General features: G+C 38.3%; 1 protein-coding gene across 1 annotated transcript in view; it reads right to left on the reverse strand.

Annotated features, from left to right (window-relative positions):
* Positions 1-24,972, reverse strand: part of LOC139764353 (myoferlin-like) — a 70,659-nt gene that overhangs the window by 11,974 nt on the left and 33,713 nt on the right. Inside the window, 21 exon segments of the mRNA XM_071690881.1 lie at positions 1,568-1,738; positions 2,398-2,642; positions 2,850-2,982; positions 3,561-3,652; positions 6,922-6,975; positions 9,598-9,655; positions 12,278-12,316; positions 13,266-13,405; positions 14,429-14,590; positions 15,427-15,557; positions 15,949-16,066; positions 16,612-16,793; positions 18,356-18,487; positions 19,244-19,415; positions 19,670-19,819; positions 20,311-20,497; positions 21,506-21,669; positions 23,073-23,209; positions 23,734-23,893; positions 24,481-24,558; positions 24,560-24,671. Coding sequence (XP_071546982.1) covers positions 1,568-1,738; positions 2,398-2,642; positions 2,850-2,982; positions 3,561-3,652; positions 6,922-6,975; positions 9,598-9,655; positions 12,278-12,316; positions 13,266-13,405; positions 14,429-14,590; positions 15,427-15,557; positions 15,949-16,066; positions 16,612-16,793; positions 18,356-18,487; positions 19,244-19,415; positions 19,670-19,819; positions 20,311-20,497; positions 21,506-21,669; positions 23,073-23,209; positions 23,734-23,893; positions 24,481-24,558; positions 24,560-24,671 — 2,817 coding nt within the window.

The raw sequence follows: 24,972 nt of genomic DNA on the forward strand, positions 1-24,972 counted from the left end.
AAGGCATATGACAGAGTTGATAGAGATGCTCTGTGGAAGGTATTAAGAATATATGGTGTGGGAGGCAAGTTGCTAGAAGCAGTGAAAAGTTTTTATCAAGGATGTAAGGCATGTGTACGAGTAGGAAGAGAGGAAAGTGATTGGTTCTCAAGGAATGTCAGTTTGCGGCAGGGGTGCGTGATGTCTCCAGGGGTGTTTAATTTGTTAATGGATGGGGTTGTTAGGGTGGTGAATGCAAGAGTTTTGGAAAGAGGGGCAAGTATGCAGTCTGTTGTGGATGAGAGGGCTTGGGAAGTGAGTCGGTTGTTGTTCGCTGATGATACAGAGCTGGTGGCTGATTTGGGTGAGAAACTGCAGAAGCTGGTGACTGAGTCTGGTAAGGTGTGTGAAAGAAGAAAGCTGAGAGTAAGTGTGAATAAAAGCAAGGTTATTAGGTACAGTGGGGTTGAGAGACAAGTCAATTGGGAGGTAAGTTTGAATGAAGAAAAAATGGAGGAAGTGAAGTGTTTTAGATATCTGGGAGTGGATTTGACAGCGGATGGAACCATGGAAGCAGAAGTGGGTGGGGGAGGGGGCGAAAGTTCTGGGAGCGCTGAAAAATGTGTGGAAGGCGAGAACATTTTCTCGGAAAGCAAAAATGGATATGTTTGAAGGAATAGTGGTTCCAACAATGCTATATGGTTGCGAGGCATGGGCTACAGAGAGAGTGGTGCAGAGGAGGGTGGATGTGTTGGCAATGAAATGTTTGAGGACAATATGTGGTATGAGGTGGTTTGATCGAGTAAGTAATGAAAGGGTAAGAGAGATGTGAGGTAATAAAAAGAGTGTGCTTAAGAGAGCAGAAGAGGGTGTTCTGAAATGGTTTGGTCCCATGGAGAGAATGAGGGAGGAAAGATTGACAAAGAGGATATATGTATTGGAGGTGGAGGGAACAAGGAGATGTGGGAGACCAAATTGGAGGTGGAAGAATGGAGTGAAAAAGATTTTGAGTGATCAGGGCCTGAACATGCAGGAGGGTGAAAGGCATGCAAGCAATAGAGTGAATTGGAATGATGTGGTATACCAGAGTCGATGTGCTGTCAATGGATTGAACCAGGGAATGTGAAGCATCTGGGGTAAACCATGGAAAGTTTTGTGGGGCCTGGATGTTGAAAGGGAGCTGTGGTTTCAGTGCATTATACATGACAGCTAGAGACTGAGTGTGAATAAATGTGGCCTTTGTTGTCTTTTCCTAGCGCTACCTTGTGCGCATGCGGGGGGAGGGGGTTGTCATTTCACGTGTGGTGGGGTGGCGACGGGAATGAATAAGGGCAGCAAGTATGAATCACGTGCATGTATATACATGTATATGTCTGTGTGTGTATATATATATATATGTATACGTACATATGATATGAATCATATACATGATATGAATCAATAAAATCTAAAGTGCTACATGAAGTATCACAAATACTAAAATGGCACTAATACTTGGTACTCTAATGGCAAGGCACTTAGGATTTATATGCAGCTCTGATGAAAACCACTGGTAACATAATACTGTTAATGACCACTCAGTACTCACACATGATACTGACGAGAGAGACCGACAGTGGCACGGTGACGGGTTAGGAAGCGATTCTCCAGATCAATGGTAGTCTCACCAATAAGGTCATCAGAGGTGATGAGATCACGGTCCCATACCTGCACCACCAGGTCTTTATGCAAAGGCAGTGTCCCACGCACCTCAAAAATGCTGAAGAACAAGATAATGGGTTACTAGCCCTCTGGAAGGCGTGTACAATAACTTGGGTTTATATCATTGGTTAAAAAATAGCAATAACTGAAAAACTCACTTTACAAAAGACAAATATTCCAGCATAAGATTCATACTAACATGAACTCAATACTTTTCTACAAAGTAAAGAGCACTACCTTATCTCAGTATAATGAGTGCAATGATATACATATTCAGTTCGACTGTAGTTAGATTAAGAGGGCATATTCATGTATTGTCATGCATCTGTTGTGAAAACTTTAATTTACTCAAACTAAGGGAAACTTGCTTAATTCAGTGACTCTAGTCTTTTTTTCTCCTCCCCATTTCTCTCCCTTCTGCCTCTTCTTGATCTCCCTTCATTCTATCCTTCCTCCCTCCCTCCCGCTTTCAGTATCTTCCATTCCATTTGCATTGTTCTCTTTCCTCTCTTCCATCCTCTATTTCTTCCAGTTTCATTTTCCTCATTACCTCTTTCCTTCATTCGTTTCCCTCCCTCTCATATTCCATTTCTTCTCTTCCTATCTCCATCCTTATATCTTTTTGCTCTCCTTTCTATTTTTCATTCCCTCCCTCTCTTCCATCATCCATCTCTCTCATAATTCACTCTTCCTATCCCTCCTTCCCTCATCACTCACTGTCCAAACAGTGGATTTAGAGTATTGGGTCTGTAGTTCTCCTTGGAAGTCTTTGTTGTCTTGCCCAGCTTGACCACAACATAAGGGTCTGAAGACCCCCCAGCATCCTTAGGGGCCAGGTCTTGCCCTAGCACCACATACACTCGTGCCACCACCTCTTGTGGACCAGGTGAAGGGAACCCATCAAGAATCATAGGAGGTTCTTCTGAATCTTCAGGAGATAATGGGTACACACGGAAGGTGCCCTTAAAACCACAATAAGAGAAATCAAGTTCCATTATAAGAATACAAGGTACATTTATGTAAATAAGATGAAAATAAACAATATAGTTCATCACAAATCCTGCACACTTGTTCTCTCCCCTTTGCTTAACAAACAATAGTTGAATTAACGGAAATGAAATTCATTTATGTTTTCATCTTTTTTACAGGAATGTGTAAAAATCACTGACCTTGAACTCGCCAACTTCCTGTGCCTGGTCTCCACGTCCTCGATACAGTGGCACTGTGTCTACTAAGTCCTTGAATGCTAAGAACCTTGTCTCATCTTCCAAGGCCCCTGTTAATACCTCCAGTTTTTCATATCTGATGGAAAAATACTTGGATCAGTATACTCACATACTGGGATGAGTTTATTGAGTTACTTCTGCTTATAGAGTGAAATCATAAGAATTTCATCACACAAACTACAGTCTGTCTTTTCATGCTATGAATCAAGCAGACTTATCAGTTGCAGTTGTCATTTCCATTTATACTTCCATCCTTGCAAACAAGACTCCTGTTTGAGGCAGCCAGCCCACAACCAACCCTTAGCATTGGGTACCTGGCACTCGCTGGGGTATACATAAAGTTACAAGAAAGGGGTCCCCTACATGATGTGCACTCTCTCTCTCTCTCTCTCTCTCTCTCTCTCTCTCTCTCTCTCTCTCTCTCTCTCTCTCTCTCTCTCTTTCTGTGTTATGCACAAATAGTGATCACAAACAGTAATGATATTAATCTAACAACTATGGAAAAACATAACAAACATAGGTAATTGAAAAATATATAAGAAGTCTGAGCAGATTTGAAATTATTGTAGGTACACACATTAATATCTCAAAGGACCCGAAACAGAACCTTAAGTATTCACATCATGAATAAAAATCAATATACATAATACTGACCCCTTGGAAAGGTAAGCTCCAGCACGATCAGACTGGCCGCACGATATGTAGTATTTGGCCCACCAGTCTATGTCTGTGTCTACTGTTCCAGGCTGTTGAGGTGCATAAAGGGTATATAATTAATGGAAATTTTAGGGCCTGTATTGGCATAGAATATCATGAGTTACAAGAGATTCTGGGAGATAAGGTGCAGACATGTTTCTTGGTGAACAAAGTGCCAGATGATGGAGGTAGTGGGTGTGCTGGAATGTTGAGTTATGTCAACAATAATAATGCCACCTACAATTAATAATGTAGAGATAATGGATGTATGGTTGTACTAAGGTGAGAAAGGTTACTTGCTGGAGGTAATGGGTTGAGGTACTGGGAATTTAGGAATGTATCAGTGAAAAAAAAGGTCATTTACTGGTAGTCCTGATGTATAATGAGCTAAATGAGTTTACCAGAGTGGAAAAAATTGTTGTTGGAGTACTATAGAAATAACAAGATGTAGAAGTGTATCAAGGATGAGAGAGGTCTGTTACTGGTAATTCTGATGAATACTGGAGTGGATGTTATTTGCTGTATTTAGAAATATAAAAACTTTTAGAGTGCAATAGGTTGAGGGTAAATAACTTGGTATGCTAAGAAGGTAAAAGAGTATCAGTGTAGTGGGAAAATGAACTGATATACTGTGAAAGCATCAGAGTTGTAGTGGGTTACCTACTTGAAAAAGTCAGATAACAGGAAACCTGATGGTCTGAGATGATGTAATCTGCTGGAGGACAGTAACAGTATCCTACATTTCTGAACTATATAGATGGAAACAGGACAGAAAAGCAGATGCATACTATGGGAGCCCCAGGATTATACTGGGCCCACTAGCATGAAAACATTGGACTGTAAGTATAGTACTATTGGCTGAGAGAACTGTGACAGTAGCAATGGGGTGTTATGCATAGAGACACAATAGAGTTCACAAGGAGAATAGTCAGAGATGCTTTCATTAAGGAACTTTGCACAATTAAAGTAAAATACCTACTACAGTAAATGTATCAACATCTTAGTGTTAATAAATATTTCATATCATCTTATATCATCATTAATTACCTTGATAATCATTTAGCTTTGATATGCATAATTTATAGAAATGATAAACTATAATCCTAAACTTTTTGCAACAATTAGATTATCAAATACTATGTTATGAATATCAATAAAAAAATCAAACTTATGGTGTATACTTAATAGTACTTTAGAGTTAATGCTGTACTGACATAACGAGGAGGAAGCAGAGCAAAAAAGAACATAAAGAAATATAAAAAAGCTAATGCTACTGAAATAGACAAACAAAAGAACACAACAGTTTATAACATAAAAGCAAAAAAAAAAAAGAAAAAAACACTTGACAACATTAACAAATAATATACTTCTGGTGGTGCAATCTAAAAACACATCACACTTTATGACCTATGCTTACAACACAACAGTTTATTCTATTTCCTTTTAACACATATGCCATTAACTATTTTGAATGAGTTGCTTTCTGATAATAATAAAGTATGAAAATGTATAGAAATAAGTACCAAATTGGAAAAGATGATATGACTATTATAACAATGAATGCAGCATTCAAAGTTGAATATCATACTTGAATTCACTGTTGAAAGTTAAGCTTGAATGACTGAAAACAAATGTTGTAAAGCTTTCAAAGTTTGAAAGTTAGATGATTTACAAAATAAACACAAAACCTGGCACACACCTATTAGCACAACTAAAGTGATATCCTATAACAAGGTACTTCTGTTGATACATCATGAAATTTTGCAAAAACATAATAAAATTTGATGGTAGCTCTCTCATTCATTCTACTTTCTTTCATTGTTTGCCTCTTTTATCATGCCTAGGATATGGGAAAAACAATACTATCCAAGTACCTTTTCTGTGTCATAAGAGATGACTAAAAGGGACTGGTGAAGGGAACTGGAAAACCTTCCCACCTGTTTTTTCATTTTGAAAAATAATCCTCTAAGGATATGTATTTTTGTTGTACCTCCTCATCATGAAGGGAATGTGTAAAGACTTGCAAAAAAAATTGCAGTACATAATTAGAATTAAAAATAGGTGTAAATCAAGGGAAAACTATCTAATTCTTGATCATAATACACTATGCAACATACAATATCAAACATGCATACAAAATGCTAGATCAGGAATTACAGGAAAGAAGGGTAACTAGACTGAATATAAAAAGGGACACCAATGGGTGCAAAACAGACATGGTATGACATATAATTCTAGGACTCAGGCTGTTGATATGAGCTATCTGGGGAGTGCCTGTGTCAAAAGATAGGAATGGGTTAAGAGAAATTCTCTGAAGTGGACTAATAATGTGGAGAGGAGGTATGATGAGGAATAAATATAGAAGTGAGAGAATGACAAGCATTATCTGGGAGGGGAAGGTGAGGAAGTATATCAGGAAAAGGAACAAAGAAGATGTAATATGGATTAAGCATACTAGGGAGATTTATGTGGATAAGGCAGCCAGGTATTTTTTGCCATGGCTATCCCATAGAGGAAAGTTCCCAGAGAGAGAAACAGTGTTAGCGATACAGACAGAGTAGAGATACATGAAGATATAATGGAGAAAGAGACATATGAAAAATAACTTTGAGAAAGAGAGATTTGGGAAACACAGAAATCTTCATCAAAGCCAAGAGGAAGGGAACAGGTTTTGAATGAAAAACAGAAAGCCAAAAGGAAAAAAAGAAATAGAATTATATAATATTTCTTGAAGAAACTATGAAATATACACTAAAAGATATGACCTATTATGCAAGTGATAAAATGTAACAATTAGAAGATGCATTAAATAATTGTGGAAGTGAAAAAAAAAGATAATGAAAAGAAGATATAAGTCAGAAGGAAAAAATGCAAGTGACTAAGCTACAAATGTATTCTCACTCAAAAGGCTTGAGCTATTTCACAGTATTCAACTATCTCAAAAATAATGATAATCTAGGTTTGATCTGTACTTACAAATTAAGTAAGAAATGACTTTAGATAGCACATGAGTTCTTTTAGCTCCATTCCATTTTTCATATTCCTAACAGTGTCTTTTCTATTCCTAATATGCTGAAAGACTTTCTACTGTATATATGATGTTCTATTAGTAATTTCTTATTGATTACTGACTGATTTCACCCTGATTAGGAATACAGCATTATGAGAGATGAGAGTAGCAATGATGAGATTCTGCTTAAAGGTACGGATAATGCATAACATTCAGAGAGAAGAGAGAATAAGGAGGAGGAAGGTGTACACTATCACATGCTCCAAAAAGTATCCTCATAATCCCCAAGCTATAGGCAGGGGAACTAACCTCCCTGGCTGCCTGGGCGTGACTGAGGGTTGGGCGTAGGTAGGCGTGCGTTTCCTGAGGGAGAATCTGTTAGTTAGATGTAGGCCACCATGCTCTATTTTGCAAAGTTAGTCAACAATATAGCTCCCTAAGCTTTCTACCCTAAGAATTAGATGGCAAACTTGGGAAATCATGTTTTAATCAACATTTCTGTGGCTTCTGTGTGTGTTTGTGTGTGTGTGTGTGTGTGTGTGTGTGTGTGTGTGTGTGTGTGTGTGTGTATAAATGTTCTCTCTTTTAAGCACTCCCAGGACCTTTGCCCCCTCCCCCACCCTATGCCTCACTTCCACTTTCATGGTTCCATTCATTACCATGTCCACTTCCAGGTATGTAAAACACTCCACATCCCCAACTTTCCTCCATTCAAACTCAACCCCAACTAACCTCTCCATCTGCACTGCTAAACCTAATAACCTAACTTTTATTTACAGTTAATCTCAACTTCCTCCTTTTGCACACTCTTCCAATATCAGACACCAACTTCTGCACTTGAATCTACCACCAGTGCTGTGTCATCAGCAAACAACAACTGACATACTTCCTAAGTCCGCCTTATCCCTTACAGACTGCAGGCTTGCCCCTCTCCAAGATCCTTGCATTTACCTCCTTCACCATCCCATCCATAAATGCTTAAAGCAGCCATGGTGATATCACACATCCCTGCCCCATACCCAAGCCCCCTTTCATATGACTCCTGCAGCTTCAAGCCTGCTTGAGTGAGTTCTTCAACATGATTGTAATCCCTATTGTCAAGAGACAATGATACAGCTCACTGAAGGTGACTTTTCACTTGTGGTGTACCCAAAAGCAGGCAGAGTCCAGCAATGCTGTTACATCAGGATACCTTACCAAAGAGCTCCTCCAGGTCCAAAGCTGTGCTACACTTATCAGCAGGGACAGGATGGGGTGCTTTGAAGTTAGAAGCTTTTTAACGAGACTGTACTCCCAGTGATCTAGCCTCATTAAAGTTGACTTTTATTCTGTGGTGTAAACTTCTGCAGGCAGAGTCCAGAACCACCCATAAATATACATATATGTTTAGGTGTTACTGAGCCCTGCCTACCTGAAGTTACACCATGACTAAAAAGACACTCCTGGCAAGGCTGTATCATTGGGAGTACAGTCTTGTCAGAGAACTTCTTACTCCAAAGGAGTCTACATTTCCCTGCTACTAGAAGTAGCACAGCCTTGGGCTGCAGGACCCTTTATAAAGATATCCTGCCACAAGCCAGAGCTCTTTCATCGACATTGGATACATGATATAAGTACCCACTTTCTGTCCTAGGAAAAATATTTATCTTAATACTGTACCTGCTTGAGATTGTACTATAAGTGAAAAGTCAACTTTGGAAAGGCTGTGTCACTGTAAGTTGACAAAAAACAGTAAAGTCTCATCAAAGAACTCACTTCAAAGGAACCCATCCTGTCCCTGCTACTGAGTGTAGCACAACCTTGGAACTACAGATGTAACTGGGATAACACTAGGACCCTTTCGTCTGTTTCCTTGCACTACCTCGCTAATGCGGGAGACAGCAACAAAGTATAATAATTAAATATAAATATATTCTTTTAATATCATACTTTGTCGCTGTCTCCTGCATTAGCGAGGTAGCGCAAGGAAACAGACGAAAGAATGGCCCAGCCCACCCACATACATGTCCACACACGCACATATGCATACCTATACATCTCAATGTATACATATACATACACACACAGACATATACATATGTAAACATGTACATAATTCATACTGTCTGCCCTTGTTCATTCCTGTTGCCACCCCAACAAACATGAAATGACAACCCCCTCCCCCTGCATGTGCACGAAGTAGCGCTAGGAAAAGACAACAAAGGCCACATTCGCTCATACTCAGTCTCTAGCTGTCATGTATAATGCACCGAAACCACAGCTCCCCCACAAAACTTTCCATGGTTTACCCCAGATGCTTCACATGCCCTGGTTCAATCCACTGACAGCACGTCAACCCCGGTATACCACATCGTTCCAATTCACTCTATTCCTTGCACGCCTTTCATATATATATATATATATATATATATATATATATATATATATATATGTGTGTGTGTGTGTGTGTGTGTGTGTGTGGTTATATGTTTCATGAAATGCTGCATGATGTTCATAGTTTGAAAAATTCAGTGTGCAAAATTCTTTATTGAAATATTTATTCAAATGAGTTTAATGAAAAAACTAAATAAAATTATAATCAACAAACTTTTTTCTAGTATAATCAATTATCATATATCATTTTACTGCAACATTAGTATTACAGAAAATAGTGGCCCAGTTTCAAATTTCTTTGCTGAACATATCACTTCTCATGAGATCTTTACATGTTCATCTATCCAGTGAAAAGATAAATATCATACATCAAAAAACATTAGGGAGCATATATCATCATCAACAACTCAGTTTATGGTGAAAATGATTATGAATCATTATGAGACATTAGGTGTATCAAATGACAAAAGCAAACAAGACACAAAAAACATAAAAGTTCACCAATAAACAATGAACAAATCAAAAGCATTTTACCACATACATGATGCAAAATGTTTATCAGTCATTATGACAAACCACAAACTCAGAACTGAGTAGATATGACCCACCAACCTTGTCCTTTGTGATCTTGCCTTCTAAGCTCGGCAATGACATCATTAGCAAACTGTCTCTGAAGGTAGAGAATTAGAATGTAACTCTTCAGTAAAGAAAATACTGTATTAATTCACAGATGTGTAGTGCACACCAACAAAAAAAAAATTGAATCATGATCACCATAGAAACAACAAGAACTGGGATCTGTAGGAGACATATATTTGCTCATCTAGTATTCATCATTTTATTTTCAGTTACCCCAGCATCAATATCCATATCAAATGATTTATCTTTTTTATGGTAGCTGAAAAATTACATACAATTTAATGTTCATGCATTATTTATGCGCATTACACATGACAGCTAGAGAATCGATGTGAGTGGATGTGACCTTTCTTTGTCTGTTCCTGGCACCACCTTGCTAATGCAGGAATAAGCAGTCAAGTATGAAAAAATTATACACTTTACCTTAACTTCCTACCCTTGAAGTCCCATCTAACCTTATGGGGCCCTTGCAAGAGCCAGGAAGCTTGCCAAGGCCATCAGTCAAGACTACAGGTCATAAAGTGATGTCATGTTGAGTGTGCAACTTTGTGCTGAAAGTGTATGGCAACTGAGTAGTAAGTGTTCAGTCTCTTCTTTATGGTAGCTGCATTGTGGGCATGGAGAGTCTTGGGAAATGCTGAAATGGTGTTTGTAATGTGGGAAAGAGTGACTCATGTTTGTCTGGAAAGTGTGGTTTCTGACAGATGTTCATCTGGCGGAATGGAGTTTAAGACTGGATTGGAAGGCAGTTGTTTAGCGCTTGTCAGGTTACTTTACTGTGCATATATTTTGTCAGAGTTATATTTACTGGTGGTGGAGGGATCTGTAAGTGGAGGTAAGTGAAGTGTGAAACAGGTATAAGCATTTTATGTATACTTGGGGGTTGGTGGTTAGGTATCGAGTGGCTTGGGTGGGAGGGGGTCTTGTCCTGTTGCAGAGAATTAAGTGCCAAGGCTGTTGAGGTTGAACTATATTGGGAGGATCTTTGTTTCACATTGAAGGTGTTGAGTGTTTGTAGGTGCAATATATATATATATATATATATATTTTTTTTTTTTTTTTCATACTATTCGCTATTTCCCGCGATAGCGAGGTAGCGTTAAGAACAGAGGACTGGGCCTTTGAGGGAATATATACTGGTTTTCATCTTCTGCAAAGCTTTTACTACCTCTTATCTTTACCAAATCATTCTCCATAACCCTCTCACTTCGCACACCACCTTGACCAAAACACCCTATATCTGCCACTCTATCATCTAACACATTCAACAAACCTTCAAGATACTCACTCTATCTCCTTCTCCCATCACCCTACTTGTTATCACCTCCCCATTAGCCCCCTTCACCGATGTTCCTATTTGTTCTCTTGTCTTACGCACTTTATTTACCTTCTTTCACAACATCTCCCTAAAATTTAATGATACTCTCTCATCCCAACTCTCATATGCCCTCTTTTTCACCTCTTGCACCTTTCTCTTGACCTACTCTGCAGTGATAAAAAGTGGTTGGCCAATTTCATAGAGACTTCATCCCCAAACCCCTTACAGGGGCTGGAAATCCTCCTCTCCTGTAATACTTTCCAAAAGGAGGAACAGAGCAAGGAACCAAAGAGGATTTTTCCTCTAAGACTCAGTCATATGTTCTTAACAATACCTTTCTCATATGGGAAAGGGTGACAGTGTATGAAAGAAAGAAAAGAACTTCAGTAACTGTAGCTCTATTCTAAAACTAACTAAATTTTCATGAGTTTGCGTTTTACTTGAGAAGAGAGATTGGAAGCTGTGTAATATACATCTTTTAATGACATTATATACAATTGACTGAGGATGTGATTTTTTTCTTGCTAGTGGGAGAATGTTGGTGACATCTAGTGACCTATCAAATTCTCTTCTGGAATTGCCTAACATTTTCTAGTCCCACTACAGGAGGAAGTAAGTCTCATGTGTTCATTTATCATTATCAAAAAGTAATGAAAAATAATAGAAAACACTTTTTAAATTATTATCTGGTAGTCAAGTGCCAAAATAATAAGTACAGTGCTGCAACTTACTGCTAAATAATATGATAAACTTAAATCAGCCTCTAATGCAACACAAAATAAGAATTAAGAGCAGTATAATGTCTTATCAATTACTACAAGCTAAAAGAAAGTCTTCATACTATAATCTACAACTACAAAACTAAAGTGTACAGATTAGGTAAGAAACTTAATGCTTCAAGCTACACAGATATCAATCTTAATAGAAACAAGGCAGACAGTGATACAGGTCTTAGATCTAAAGCCCCATCACCAATTAAAGAATTATTACAAGCAAAAAAATCATATATTATTTGTGCAAGTAAATAATTTAAGATTATACAGGCACTGACAGTACAAGATGCATAAAAGCTATATCCTAACAGAAGCAAATGAAAAGAATTGTATGCATTAGGTATGAAGGAAAGAATATCAAGAATATAACCACCAGTGAGAATTTCAGCAAGTTCTTCAGTTTTGAAATGAGGGTTTTTATATGAAGAAAATGTTCAGAATTACAAGAAAAATTAGACATCACTTCAGTAAAATTAATAAAGCTTTCATGAATAGTAGAAAGGATCCTCAACCTAACTGCTACGAGTAAGGGAACCCTTGAAAAATGGTTGACAAGGTATACCTGAGGGTGAGAGTAGTTTTCTTGCCCTTACGTTTCCTCCTGAAGACAGGGAAAATCATTTATAGAATTTTATCATAATCTGTGGTGCTGTAACTGGGAGAAAAATAATGTATGTAATCATGCAAAAATACACCAGATGTGTTTATGATACAATAACAGTAAAATCTGTGGTTATGTGTTTTTATTTAATTTCTCAAACAGATATCTTATGAATTTCCCCCTCTGTTCCTAGTTCTCTTTCTCTTTTTCAAAGTCTCAGCCCTTTAGTTGTCAGACTGAAAATCTTTCATAGCTTTCTATTTGCTGCTGTAAATAAATGGCCACAATTACAGTGTTTGTTGCCTTTAATTGCATATCTTCCAATTCATGTCATATTGAAAAAAATCCCTCTTTCCTATAATTGTAAATGATCCATTTATCCTGAACTCTGGCTTGTTGACCTCAACAATGCATGGCTATGGGAAACTCATTGTAAGACTTTTATCAGGCTGTAATTTACTAACATCATCCCTTAATGAATTAAGGCGCTAAAATAAGAACAAATAAAACCATGTTCTGTCCACATGAGAGCATGGGTAATGACATATCAACTTCTTTTTCCACGGTTCTCTTTCCCACTATTCATTATCTTCATCATACCATCAGACTAACCAGTTCAGAACATTAAGTATTTCGGTTATGCTATATATTCCTCAACAAGTACTACAATGAGTGAAAAAACCATACTCATGATTAAAGACTTCACCAAAATATCAGAAGTATTTTCTCCTAACAACACATCTCCATCTTCATTTATTCCATCATAATCTATTCATCACAACCACAATCGTGTAATCACCCACTCTTCTCTCCACTTTCTAATTTGGAACTAACACCATTCCCTTCAACCCCCACTAAAAGATCTCCTTTCCCTCTTAGGTACTGCCCTTGATCGAGATCCTTACACCTTGTCTACCCTATTGCTCTTAAGAGAGATCCTGGAACACACCTGGTAGCTCTAGGCTCAATTGTGTACTGGTGCAAGTCAGTCACTACAGCTGTGGCCACTACAGGTTTACTGCCAAAAGCACGATGATCTACAACTCGTAGTGTCAAAGGTGGCATGTACAGCTCCTCTTTGGGAAGTTCCTGCAAATAGGGTATGTTTTACATAATTCACATAAAATGAGATATCCCTGTTTAAATGCAGTCATTATATATCAATGGTGCATCTACAGTAAATTTTATAGTTTTTTAAGTGCAAATATGTTTTTATTTACTCAGTCTGAGATTATAAGTTCTTTTAATTCTATCAAAGGAGTAGCATGTCTTTCTTCTCATAAAGTGAATACTGTGACTCTCACTAACAGTAATATTACATTTCTATATAAGCAAAAGAGTTAATTGAAACTATCAAATAAAATGTTCACAGCAAATCTGACTGCCCAACTATGATTAGCTGTTGAAATTTCATTAGATTATTAAACTGAGTGCACTAATTAGCTATCCCACGTGTCTTCCCTTTGTGAATCAGAATCAGAATCAGAATGTTCTTTTCTCACGTCCTCATCTCCATGACAGTAAGGAAAGCAGATCAATGATAAGCACAGGGTAATATCTAAGGAACAGTTAAAACACACTACTTCATTCTGAAATGAGGATTAGTATATAGGGAGAATACTTAAGTGATCTGCACCTTAGTATTGTACTGTAACCTTTTTCTTTTACACTAGTCGTCATTTCCCGCATTAACGAGATAGCATTAAGACTGGAGGACTGAGCTTTTGAGGGAATATCCTCTCTTGGCCCCCTTCTCTGTTCCTTCTTTTAGAAAATTAAAAATGAGAGGGGAGGATTTCCAGCCTCCCGCTCCCTCCCCTTTTAGTTGCCTTCTATGACAAGCAGGGAATATATGGGAAAAGTATTCTTTCTCCCCTATCCCCAGGAATTGTACTGTAACCTAAATATACTAATACATTCAAAATGCTTATCTAACTTTTGAATTTTAAACCTGATCATGACATGGCATGAGTGTACCTTGAATAGTGTTCCATAGCCCAATTTATATCCAATCTATCTATACTGAGGTATATTGCAAGCTATATCATGCAAATCACTTCGGCACACCTAATCTGTAATGTACCCATACAATAATTTTTAAAGGATACTCACAACATCAAATACCAGATGAGGCTTATCAAAATTGGGGTTCAAGCGGAGATTAGCCATAACAGGGGAGGTAATCCTCTCACCACCACACTCAAACTCAATGGATGGTCGTGTAACAGATTGTAATTCAAAGGTGGACATATTCCTCACACCCCAACACAGAACCTGAGAGAAGAGAAGAGATACTCAAAGATGGTTTGTATTTTCTCCATACATCACACCTGTGGGAAATGTTGGAAGGGTTAAAAAAGTTACAAATGATGCTTATACCCCAGCATAGTACCAGTAACAGAGGGAGAGAAAGATGTTACAGAAGCTGGATTTACCAGATTGTAGCTTTTGCCAAACAAAAGTGACTTCATTCATCTGCTCTTTGAGTGTTTCCACTTTATCAACAACTTATTGTATAAGTTTATATGCTTTTTTCTACAAGTCGCACAATAAAGAATTTTGTTCATGTACATTCATCAATTTCTTCTGAATAGCACATAAAAGATTTTACACACACTGAATTTTGTTAATTTACATCCTCAATCTCTTCTGAAAAACAACACACAAATGACCTTTTGTACACTGACAGCATCTGTTATCCAGTGACAAAGGTACTGTAGGTAATAATGAAGTCGTGAATTCTGTTTATAAATTCCATGATGCCATATTTCCCAGTTGATTTCCTAGACATGAATTTACAAATATGCAAATCAAAGAGAGGTATTATCACCATTAGAATCTTCTCAAATACTCTTGAGCATCCTACCTTTTACCTATTTTTGATAGTCATCCAATGATGTCAGTGTAGGGCTATACCACAAATTCAAGTGCCATACAAAATTAGAATACTTTTTAAGTTCTGAGGGAGTTGCTCTTAATTTTCTGCAAATACTTCCTGTAAGGCTGTGTGCCATGACCAGTGACTGAAAAGAACAATGGGGAACTTATTCAAAAACTAAGTACTGGTTTACTCAGTATTAGAAAAGAGGGACAAAAAACAACAGACTGACCTCAACCCTGGTGCGCTGTAGAAGGGGCCTCACACCAAAGGGCACCATATAGAGGTCACCACGTGTAGGAGGCAGTATAGGGAGGTCCTCCCTATCCTTTGACAATAGCTCAAAGGATGCCAAAAGTTCACCTGATGTTAATGAAGAATCTTTGGTGACAGAAATACATTTTACATGTGAAATAGATATATCAACATACATGAAATTTTCTGTGACTGAACAAATGAAAAACTGACTCTCACATCTCTACTTTTTCTCCTTAAATGGGCAGCTTACTCTTGATAAAATTTAGTTCTTTCTCTATCATTTCCATCTCAATATCTTTCAGTTTTCTGATATATCATATAAGATAATCTAAACAGTGAAACTTATTTTCAAACTCTTCACAAATCATTAACCATAACAAGCACTGAAATAACAAAGTTGATGTCATCCAAAAACACATACAACTGCTGAGTGACACGACTATCACCAAAATATGCAGCATCAATAAAATAAAACTGATACACTTAAGTGTCCTACCCTGCTTGTCATCACCCCTGGCTAACTGGTACCACTGCAGGGGTGGAGGCTGGTAGCTCTCTAATGATTCCACTGGTGATGGAGAACAGAATACACGTCCCAAGAACTCTGGTGCACCCTGCATAACACAGAACAGGTAATATGACTTTTCATAATAAGAAGACTTTTATGACTGAACAGTGAATATAATATTTTACAAAGCCTCACTGATCCAAGTGCAAAAACCTGGTGCATTTTCATTCATCATTTTCGGTATTCTCACTTTTTAAATGAATTTGACTTCATCATTAGTTTTTCCTTGTAAAACAAATAATCAGTGAACTGCAAAAATCAATGAGAAGCATTTTATACTTTTTCAATCTAATGTTATCTACATGTATCGTACAGTCTACTGTTATACTGTTTCTCAGGGTCAACCTTGTTTGGCTTCTGATACACACCCACCAATTTTGAAATTTCTCTGTGGCTCCAGCATAATTTATCTAGCAGTCCTTTTATAACTTAACCAAAAGTCCTCCAGAACTCAAATTTAGTCCCCTAGACCTTCCTCTGTAGCTCCCTTGAATTCATCCCGTAGTATTCTAAAACTCTTTCAGCAATCTTTGAAATTAACAGTGCTGTCCCCTAGTAAGAAATTCACAGTGTTGTCCCTGTAGAACTTACCCTGGCATCCCAGTCAAACACCTCAATTACAATATCTGGGGCCTGAAACAGTGTTTTTGCTAAAGGCCCCATCAATTCAACATCATCAAATATCAGTGTTTGGTCCCATGTTGGGCAAAGGGTTGCTGACTGCTTTTCTGTCTGCTGAGTACCATTACAAAAGCTCACTACTGCATAAGGATCTGCAATAGAGAGAAAGCAATTAATGTGGTAAAATTAAGCATGAATAGCAAGCCTGCTCAAGACAAAAATAATTTTCCTACTTTAAGAACCTGGCACCATGAAGTACTCTATATCATTGTACAACCAGTATGCCAAAATTTCATCCAGATATTCTTTCACATGAATATTTTTGTAAGTCACTGTTACAATAATCTTATCTTATAGGAAAAACAGCCATGATTTCATTATTTTCAATCTCTTGACTTTCTCGACCTTAATTTTCTGTGAGACATAGCAAGCGTGGCAGTCAAACCAAGTAATGGGTCAAAGCATAGATTACACTGTCCAATCTATCTACTTCATATCTACTGATGTATCTATATCTATGATGCCCATTTCCTCCGGTAACTTCCCTCAAGGAAGCAGCCACAATAAAAAAGAGTCTCCATAACTGGTGAACTCCAGTTTTCATTTTGTTGATAGTGACAGACCTCATTTTTCTTGGCAGTCAAACTAAGTAATGGGGCAAAGCAGAGATAATATTATCCTATCTATCTATCTACTTCATATCTATTGATCTATCTATATCTATGATGCCCATTTCCTCCGGTAACTTCCCTCAAGGTGGCCACAACAAAAAAGGAGTTTCCATAACTGGTGGACTCCAGTTTTCATTTTATTGATAATGACAGACCTCATTTTTCTTCTGAAGCTTTATGGATATAAATAAATAACACCATCAGTAAGACCTTAATAAATACTAAGCCAAATCATGCAACAATTGGGAGTGTATACACTGTCAAATGCAAGGTACGTAAATACATTTATATAGGCCAGACAGGTAAAACTGTAACGGAGAGGTGTTATTGGCACCTCCTCCATACAACCCCAACTATGGCTCATGCCTTGCAACCATATAGTACTGTTGGAACTACTATTCCTTCAAACATACCCATTTTTGTTCTCTGAGATAACGTTCTCTCCTTCCACACATTCTTCATTGCTCCCAGAATATATACATACATACATATACATACATATATGTATCAACATATCATACACATATACATACATATACATACACATACAGAGACATATACATATATATATACACATGTACATATTCATGTTTGCCTTCATCCATTCCTGTCACTATCCCATCCCACAGGAAACTGCATCACTACCCCCTGCTTCAGCGAGTTAGCGCCAGGAAAACAGACAAAAAAGGCCACATTCGTTCACACTCAGTCTCTAGCTGTCATGTGTAATGCACCGAAACCACAGCTCTCTGTCCACATCCAGGCCCCACAGACCTTTTCATGGTTTATCCCAAACGTTTTTCAAGATAATGAAACAAATGTTAGCAACCTACACATAATGTCAAGTGATTCCTGATACACACATTCTGGGGGAAACCCCAAAAACCTTGAATTGCCATCAAAGTATAATCTTTCTTTTTTATACCTAATTGTCCTTGTTAGTTTAAGCAAGCTACCATCAGAAACAGACAAACAATGGCCTTGTTTGCATGCATCTGATCTCTAGTCAATATTGAGTAGAATGTGTGGTTATCAGAACCCACCTGAGAGACCAGTCTTGTCACCAGCTGGGAGGTCCCTGGCCTGGTAAATGTGGGTCCGAAGCTGATATTTATGATGTTCTGCACTCATTACGTACATTCTGGGACAAGTCAACTGTGTGATCTCCTCATCTCCTGCAGGAGGTTAAAATGATACAATAGAGATGTATTTAGTAGCTCAGTAGAGCGTAATTTAATCTGAAAAAGAAAATAACACAAAAAAAAAGTTTTTTTTTTCTAATTTTCCAAAAGAGGGAACAGAGAAGGGGGCTAGGTGAGGATATTCCCCCAAAGGCCCAGTCCTCTGTTCTTAACGCTACCTCGCTAACGCGGGAAATGGCAAATAGTTTGAAAAAAAAAAAAATATACAAAAATATCAAATACAAAAAAATTTGTCGAATGAAATAAATAAAAGGGCAGGCATTGTTTCATTCTATTTCTTCTAAGATAGTGAAAAAAATGGTTACTAAAAATACATATTGAATACACAGCACGAATTCTAATCTTTCACAAGTAATTCTAATATACGAGACTAATTACTCTAGTGAGGTATGCCTCTGAATCATATCATAAATCATAAGGTATAACTATGACAGTTCACTCAATATGTTAGGTTCTACCATGCACTGTAAAAGTGATAAAGCTAAAAGCTAAAAAAGAAATTTCAATTCATACTTAAACAACTAGAAATGCAAATATAACATAGTTCACACTTATAACAATGTTAATAGATAGGACTACAGTATTGATGCAGCTATCATAATCTAGTAAAACATTTACAAATAAAATGTATACACTGGCAGATAAAGATTCCTGAAAATCACTGATATTTCATTGTATGCTTTACAACTGTGTGAGACATAAAACTCAAGACACAGAGCAAGAACTAACCTTTTCCTGCCTTCACAGAAAGCCTAGGTGTGGGTGGTAAGCCAGTCTGGGATGGCACCAGACGTCTCCTCCATCGTCTTCGCCGCACCATATCCACCTTTCTCTCAAGGGCATGGAACTGAAGGCGGAACAAGGGTGCATACTCCCAACCATCAGCTGGCACAGTCTCCTGCTGTAGGGGTCAGAGAGCTATTGTTCAAAGAGGCAAAATGGGGAGGTCTATTCTTAGTTCTTTTTTATTATTTTTCTTGCTTTTTTCCTTAGTTATTGATCCTACCTTTCTAATATTTTTAAGCTGTTCCCTCCCTTAAACTTCTGTTTGCTTTTTCACTATCTCCTCTTTCACGCCTATCTCTTCCATGTGAACTCTCTCCTGAACTGATTGACAAAGTAGATCTCCTCCAACTTCACATTCCTCACTCTTACCTTCTCTACTTTTTCCACCAGATGACGTTCCCGAATCCACCTTCTGCGTCTGCTGACATGGTAGATCTTTTCTTGAGGTGACCAGCCTACCAGTCCTGACTCTACAGTGTACTCCCAGCCCTCTCCATCCACTGCTCGTTGGAGGTCATACTGAAAACAAACAAAAAAAAAAGAAATGTGGGAAAGTTTGTTTGAGTTATTTTAAGCTTCCTGTAAACATATACCCTCTAAAGCACCCTTTCACCTGGCTATGATTTCTAAAGTTCTTAGTCTGTCTTGCTTTTCTTCACTTGTACTTACATTCTCCATCTATTTCCAATGACTCACTTTTTTTCTTTTTTCCATAAGCTCTTACCTTTTGAGCTCTTCTAAACATCCCTCACTTTTCAAAGCTTTCTCTCAAGCAACTCTTAATTTTCAAGTTTCCTTTGAGATACTTCTTTACTCCTATAACATTTCTAGAGCAATTTTTACCCTCTCAGTATTGTTGCTTCTCTCATTTCTCCATGGCACCACCATTGAGGTACTACTCATGTTACCACTGTGGCACTTCAACCATGAGACTGTACTGGAAACCCTTCAGTAGAACATACCACAAAGACACTCTACTTTCTTCCTGCTGGGATCACAAAACTACTCACCGACCACACATCACGCCAAGCCCAGCCATCAGGGAGTATGATGTCATCACGCTTAGAGGCTGGGTCACCTCTTGCATCAACCCAGGTGTTTGGAGTCGTGATCCAAGTGCCACCAGGAACCCGCACTTGTTGTTCATACACCTCCTCTGTAAATGCTTGCCGTCCAGCATCAGCAGCAAATCTCACACTGCAATAGATGAAAGGAGTAAATAAGTCATAAAAAGGTGGTGAGTACATAGTTAACAAACACATGCGTGTTGAATACTTAGGGTACTGCATTACTAAGTATAACTATTCTTCATTGCCAAATGAAATTCATAAAAAGAACATCCAGGTTTCTTCACTCATCTTTCAGACAAGAAGTGCCAGAAGGATGAAAACAAGTTCTTACATGGACAGCTTCATTAATCTCTTGTAATATTTGGGTTTGAAAATTATTGCATGCTATTAAAATGCCTTTTACTGGTAATATTTGTGGCATTAATTTAAAGCAAATAAGTTCCTGGTCTAGTGTGAGTCACTTTGTTAACACTATAGTACAGTAAAGGCTGCTTTTAATCTTAACATGGAGTCCAGTGACACCTGAAGGCAGCTGACAAAAGATATCTATTATCATACGGAGGAAGGCTCCACTCTCATTTGTAGGAAATACAAGTAACACTTGGAAACATTAAGACCACTCGATGTTAACCTCTCAATTTTTTTGTTTGGTACATATTCACCATTTCCTGTGTTAACAAGGTAGTGTCAAAAACAGAAGACTGAGCCTTAAAGGAGATTAATCCTCACTTGGCCTGTGTCTCCGTTCCATCTTGACATGCAGGGAATATGTGGGATGTATTCTTTCTCCCGTGTCTCCATGGATAGAAGCCCTTAATATGGAATCTAATTCCATTTAAGGGGTTAGATCACCACAGGGTCTAGTTTTCTACAGGCTTCAGCCTGTGTTTTCTGGAGGGTTCTGTATCAATTAAGGTCTGATGTTACTTGACCTGAGGCCCCATATCATGGAGGACGTAGCCTTAACTCACTTGGTTTTAAGTAAAATCAGGGCCTCATATCTACACCTGGGGTCATGAATAATTTAGTGTCTGGTGTTACTTTAGTTGAGTTTATGTTATCAAATAATATCTTGTGCCACCTCACCTGAGGTCATGCATAATTGGGGATACAGAGTAACCATACAGCTCCTTACCTAGGGTCTGGGTCAACAAACCAGTCACCATGAAAGTCCCAGCCATAAGGGGCTTTGAAATCCTCACGGGGAAGGCTCAGTCGGCCATCAGCATCAGAGAATTTAGGCCGTGTCATTAGCAATCCACTGTCTGTCCACTTCCCACTGCCAGGGGCAGATATCACCTGAAATATGAAGTTGCATTTTAATAGTTTTAAAAGCTGTAGCAAGTTCTTAGAGTCCAACCTAACAACTCTCAATTAATTCTGCTAAAAACGCTGTTCAGTGATATCATACACTCAATGCTGCCTCCTACAAGGATACATAAGGTGAAACTTCATTTTCACTGATAATAATCTCAGTGACAATAAAGGTCAAGCTTGTTAGTATCTATTCATCAGACTCACAAGCCATGACAGTGTGGGAATCAGTATAGATTTTTGAGAGTTTTATGTTTCTGTTTACTAATCTCTGTCAATTCTTTTGTATAAGAAAAAAATAAACACTGAAAGCTGAGGCTACTCAGAGATGACTCAGACAATGACATAGTAGAAAACAAATACTAAAGAGAAACATTTAGACACATTATCAGTTATTTTCACCATGTAAGATAAACAACTTTCCCCATTACCTGTTTCTCAAATAAATCATTCACTTGCTTCCACCATTATTTAGGTCTAATAGGCCCCACTCACCTTCATCTCCAATTACCTAGTTCTAATAAATCTTATTCTTTACCTCCTTCATTATTTAGCTCTCATATGCCTCATACACTTGCCTCACCCATTATCAGTAGGTAGTAGCTGGTAGGCAACTTCCGACAATTTAGGTATATTACTGGTACTACTTCCCTGGGTAATGGAAGGGTTAGTGATGGCTGCATCGTGAGCCAGCACTTCACTTATTGTCAAATAACACTCCTCTGACCAATGCAACTCTTTTATTTCTGCACATGTAGACTGCTAGCATTCTGTCTACACACATAATATCTCCTTTTCTTTCATAACACTTAACAACACTTAACTCAAACAACTCATTCTTCATAAATCTAGATTTTCTTGCAGCGAGCATTATGCACTAGCCCTACCTTTTGGCAAAATGGTGGGAGCATTGGATAGAATTAGCAAGTAAGAACATTTGGCAGGAGCATTCGGTAAAGACATTAGGCAGAAACAGAAGGTAGGAACATTAGGTAAGAGCATTAGGTAGAAGTGTTAGGTCTAAACATTAGGTAGAAGTAGTCTGTGGGAAGATTAGACAGGAGCCTCTGAAACACTGGACTGGAGTTGCCCTCTGCAAGTGGCCTGTAAAGGGTGAGGCACTATGGGCTATGAAGCAACAATGGAGTTCTCCAGTCAAGGAGACTTGTCATGGCCACCCCCTTAAGGGGGTTCCCGGAGGAATTGGACATCAGAGATATAGACAGAGAGATTTACAGACGTACATCTTACCCACTTGTCCCTAATACCTGCTTTCAATACATCAAATCCACATGTCTTCTGTATTATTTGGACTTATTAGGTCTCAGCTATAAGCTCATCACCCATCCCATTCCCTGGCTTTCACAAGTCTCTGTCTTTCCCATTACCTGGTTTTCATAGGTCTCAGCATAGACCGTTAGCTGAAGATCTGGATGACTGTCCCACCAAGTGCGGACATCCTCCTCACGTCCCAACCATACAGATGCCTGCAGCACGCCACCCACTTCCCACTTGGTCTCATCATCTGCAGTGGGGCAAGGGAAAGTAAAAGTCTTGTCCTTATCCTTTGAACACTAAAGTACCAGCTTATGATTATAATATTGAAGCAACAACTAGGCAGAAGACAATACATATCTCACATCTTTATTGGGCCAGCATTTACTGCCTCCTTGTTAGACCATTCTAACTATCCTCTATTTCTACACTAAACTAGTATTTCTTTACACACTTCTTGACAAGCCTCTTTCTCTGCTCCTAATCTTGGCTTTTGGTAACTCTGGCACTGCAATTTGTAAAGAACTGTTTACCATCAACATCATCTGAAAAGATCATCTAATGCGTTGATTTACCTCAATGTGGGGTCCTCATGAGTATAATGCTTGCTATGGACTATATATAACACCAAGAACATTGGGATGATTCACAAAACATGGAAGTTGCTAAGTTGACAAAATTTGTGGGAATGTGTCCATCTCTCTGGACAATCCTCATGAGCATAAATTCCTGCCACATAGAATATATGATAGTAACAAAATCAGGATAACTCACCTGGATCTATGAGGGTGTAAGTGTGGAAGGTACCAGCCCGTGCCCCCTGGGATGAAGGGTGGTGAGCAAAGAGGACTTCATGGGCAGGGATACGGACATATGCCAGGCGTCTGGTCCCACTCATCAGCCATAGGAAGACATCTGGCATGCTTCTCTGGGGCTAAAGACACATATATAAAAATGAAACTTTCAAGAAATTAAAATTTTTCTTTTCATGATGTTTTCTGAAGAAATATAATTTATGCCTGGTTTTTGGACAAAAGTAAATAAAACAAAGAAATAGATATATAGAATATGTGATGATTAAAAACGCTGGGAAAATATGAAACTAAGTTAACGACATTTTGGTTAAGGTCTTAAAGCCAAACTATTTATGATAAAAATTTAAGTTCTGAGGTATGAAAACATTTTTCTTCCCAAGAATGTGTCTGGTAAACCTTAAAAGAAATCCAAGGATCCCGGGGGGTTTTTGTTAACCGAGTGTTTAAGGTGTATGGTTGTCATAGCAGTGCTAATAATGATTAAACTGTAAACACACTAGTACTTTAGATAAGTGGAAGATTACATGATGAAGCTACTAAATGATTCATGCTACTGAATTGTGTTTTCGTCTGACATGGGATGAAGACCCACTTAGAAACCTCTGAAACCCCTGTACCCCTAAATATGAAACTCATATAAGGCCACAAACAGAATATCTGTGATTTGCATTGCTGGGGCTTGTAGAGCCATGAACCATTTTCTTACCTCTTGAACTAGATTCTCCAGATTCCTCAGGGCAGACTCCAGGTCCTCAATGGCCTGATTAGGGTCTGAAGTATCCACCTATCAGCATAGTCTCCTTCAGTAGGTCCAGCTCCTGACGTCGACGGTCCCTCAGGTGTCGGTCCAGCGATGTCTGAACATGTCGGACTGGGTCCACTTCAGGCATGGCCTCGCTGATGAAAACAAGGGGAATTTGAAAATAATTCAAAAGAAGGAATTTCCTAACTTATAACTATCAAGGTGTTGGTCAAATAGTCACTGATCATAGTGATATAGTGTTTGTGGGCTAGAGCTTTGCATGTAGCGAAGGAGTAGAGAAGGATCTATGAAAACAATGAGAAAGTGTAGGTAGCACTCATATATTCAGAAAAGGCACATGACGTAATGAAGAAGACAGCTTTCTGAGAGGGCCAGGATCTATATGGTGTGCATGGAAGATTTCTAATTGTTGCTGAGCAATGCATGTGAGAGTAT

Source organism: Panulirus ornatus, chromosome 49 (genome assembly GCF_036320965.1).
Source record: "Panulirus ornatus isolate Po-2019 chromosome 49, ASM3632096v1, whole genome shotgun sequence".
NCBI classification, from domain to species: domain Eukaryota; kingdom Metazoa; phylum Arthropoda; class Malacostraca; order Decapoda; family Palinuridae; genus Panulirus; species Panulirus ornatus.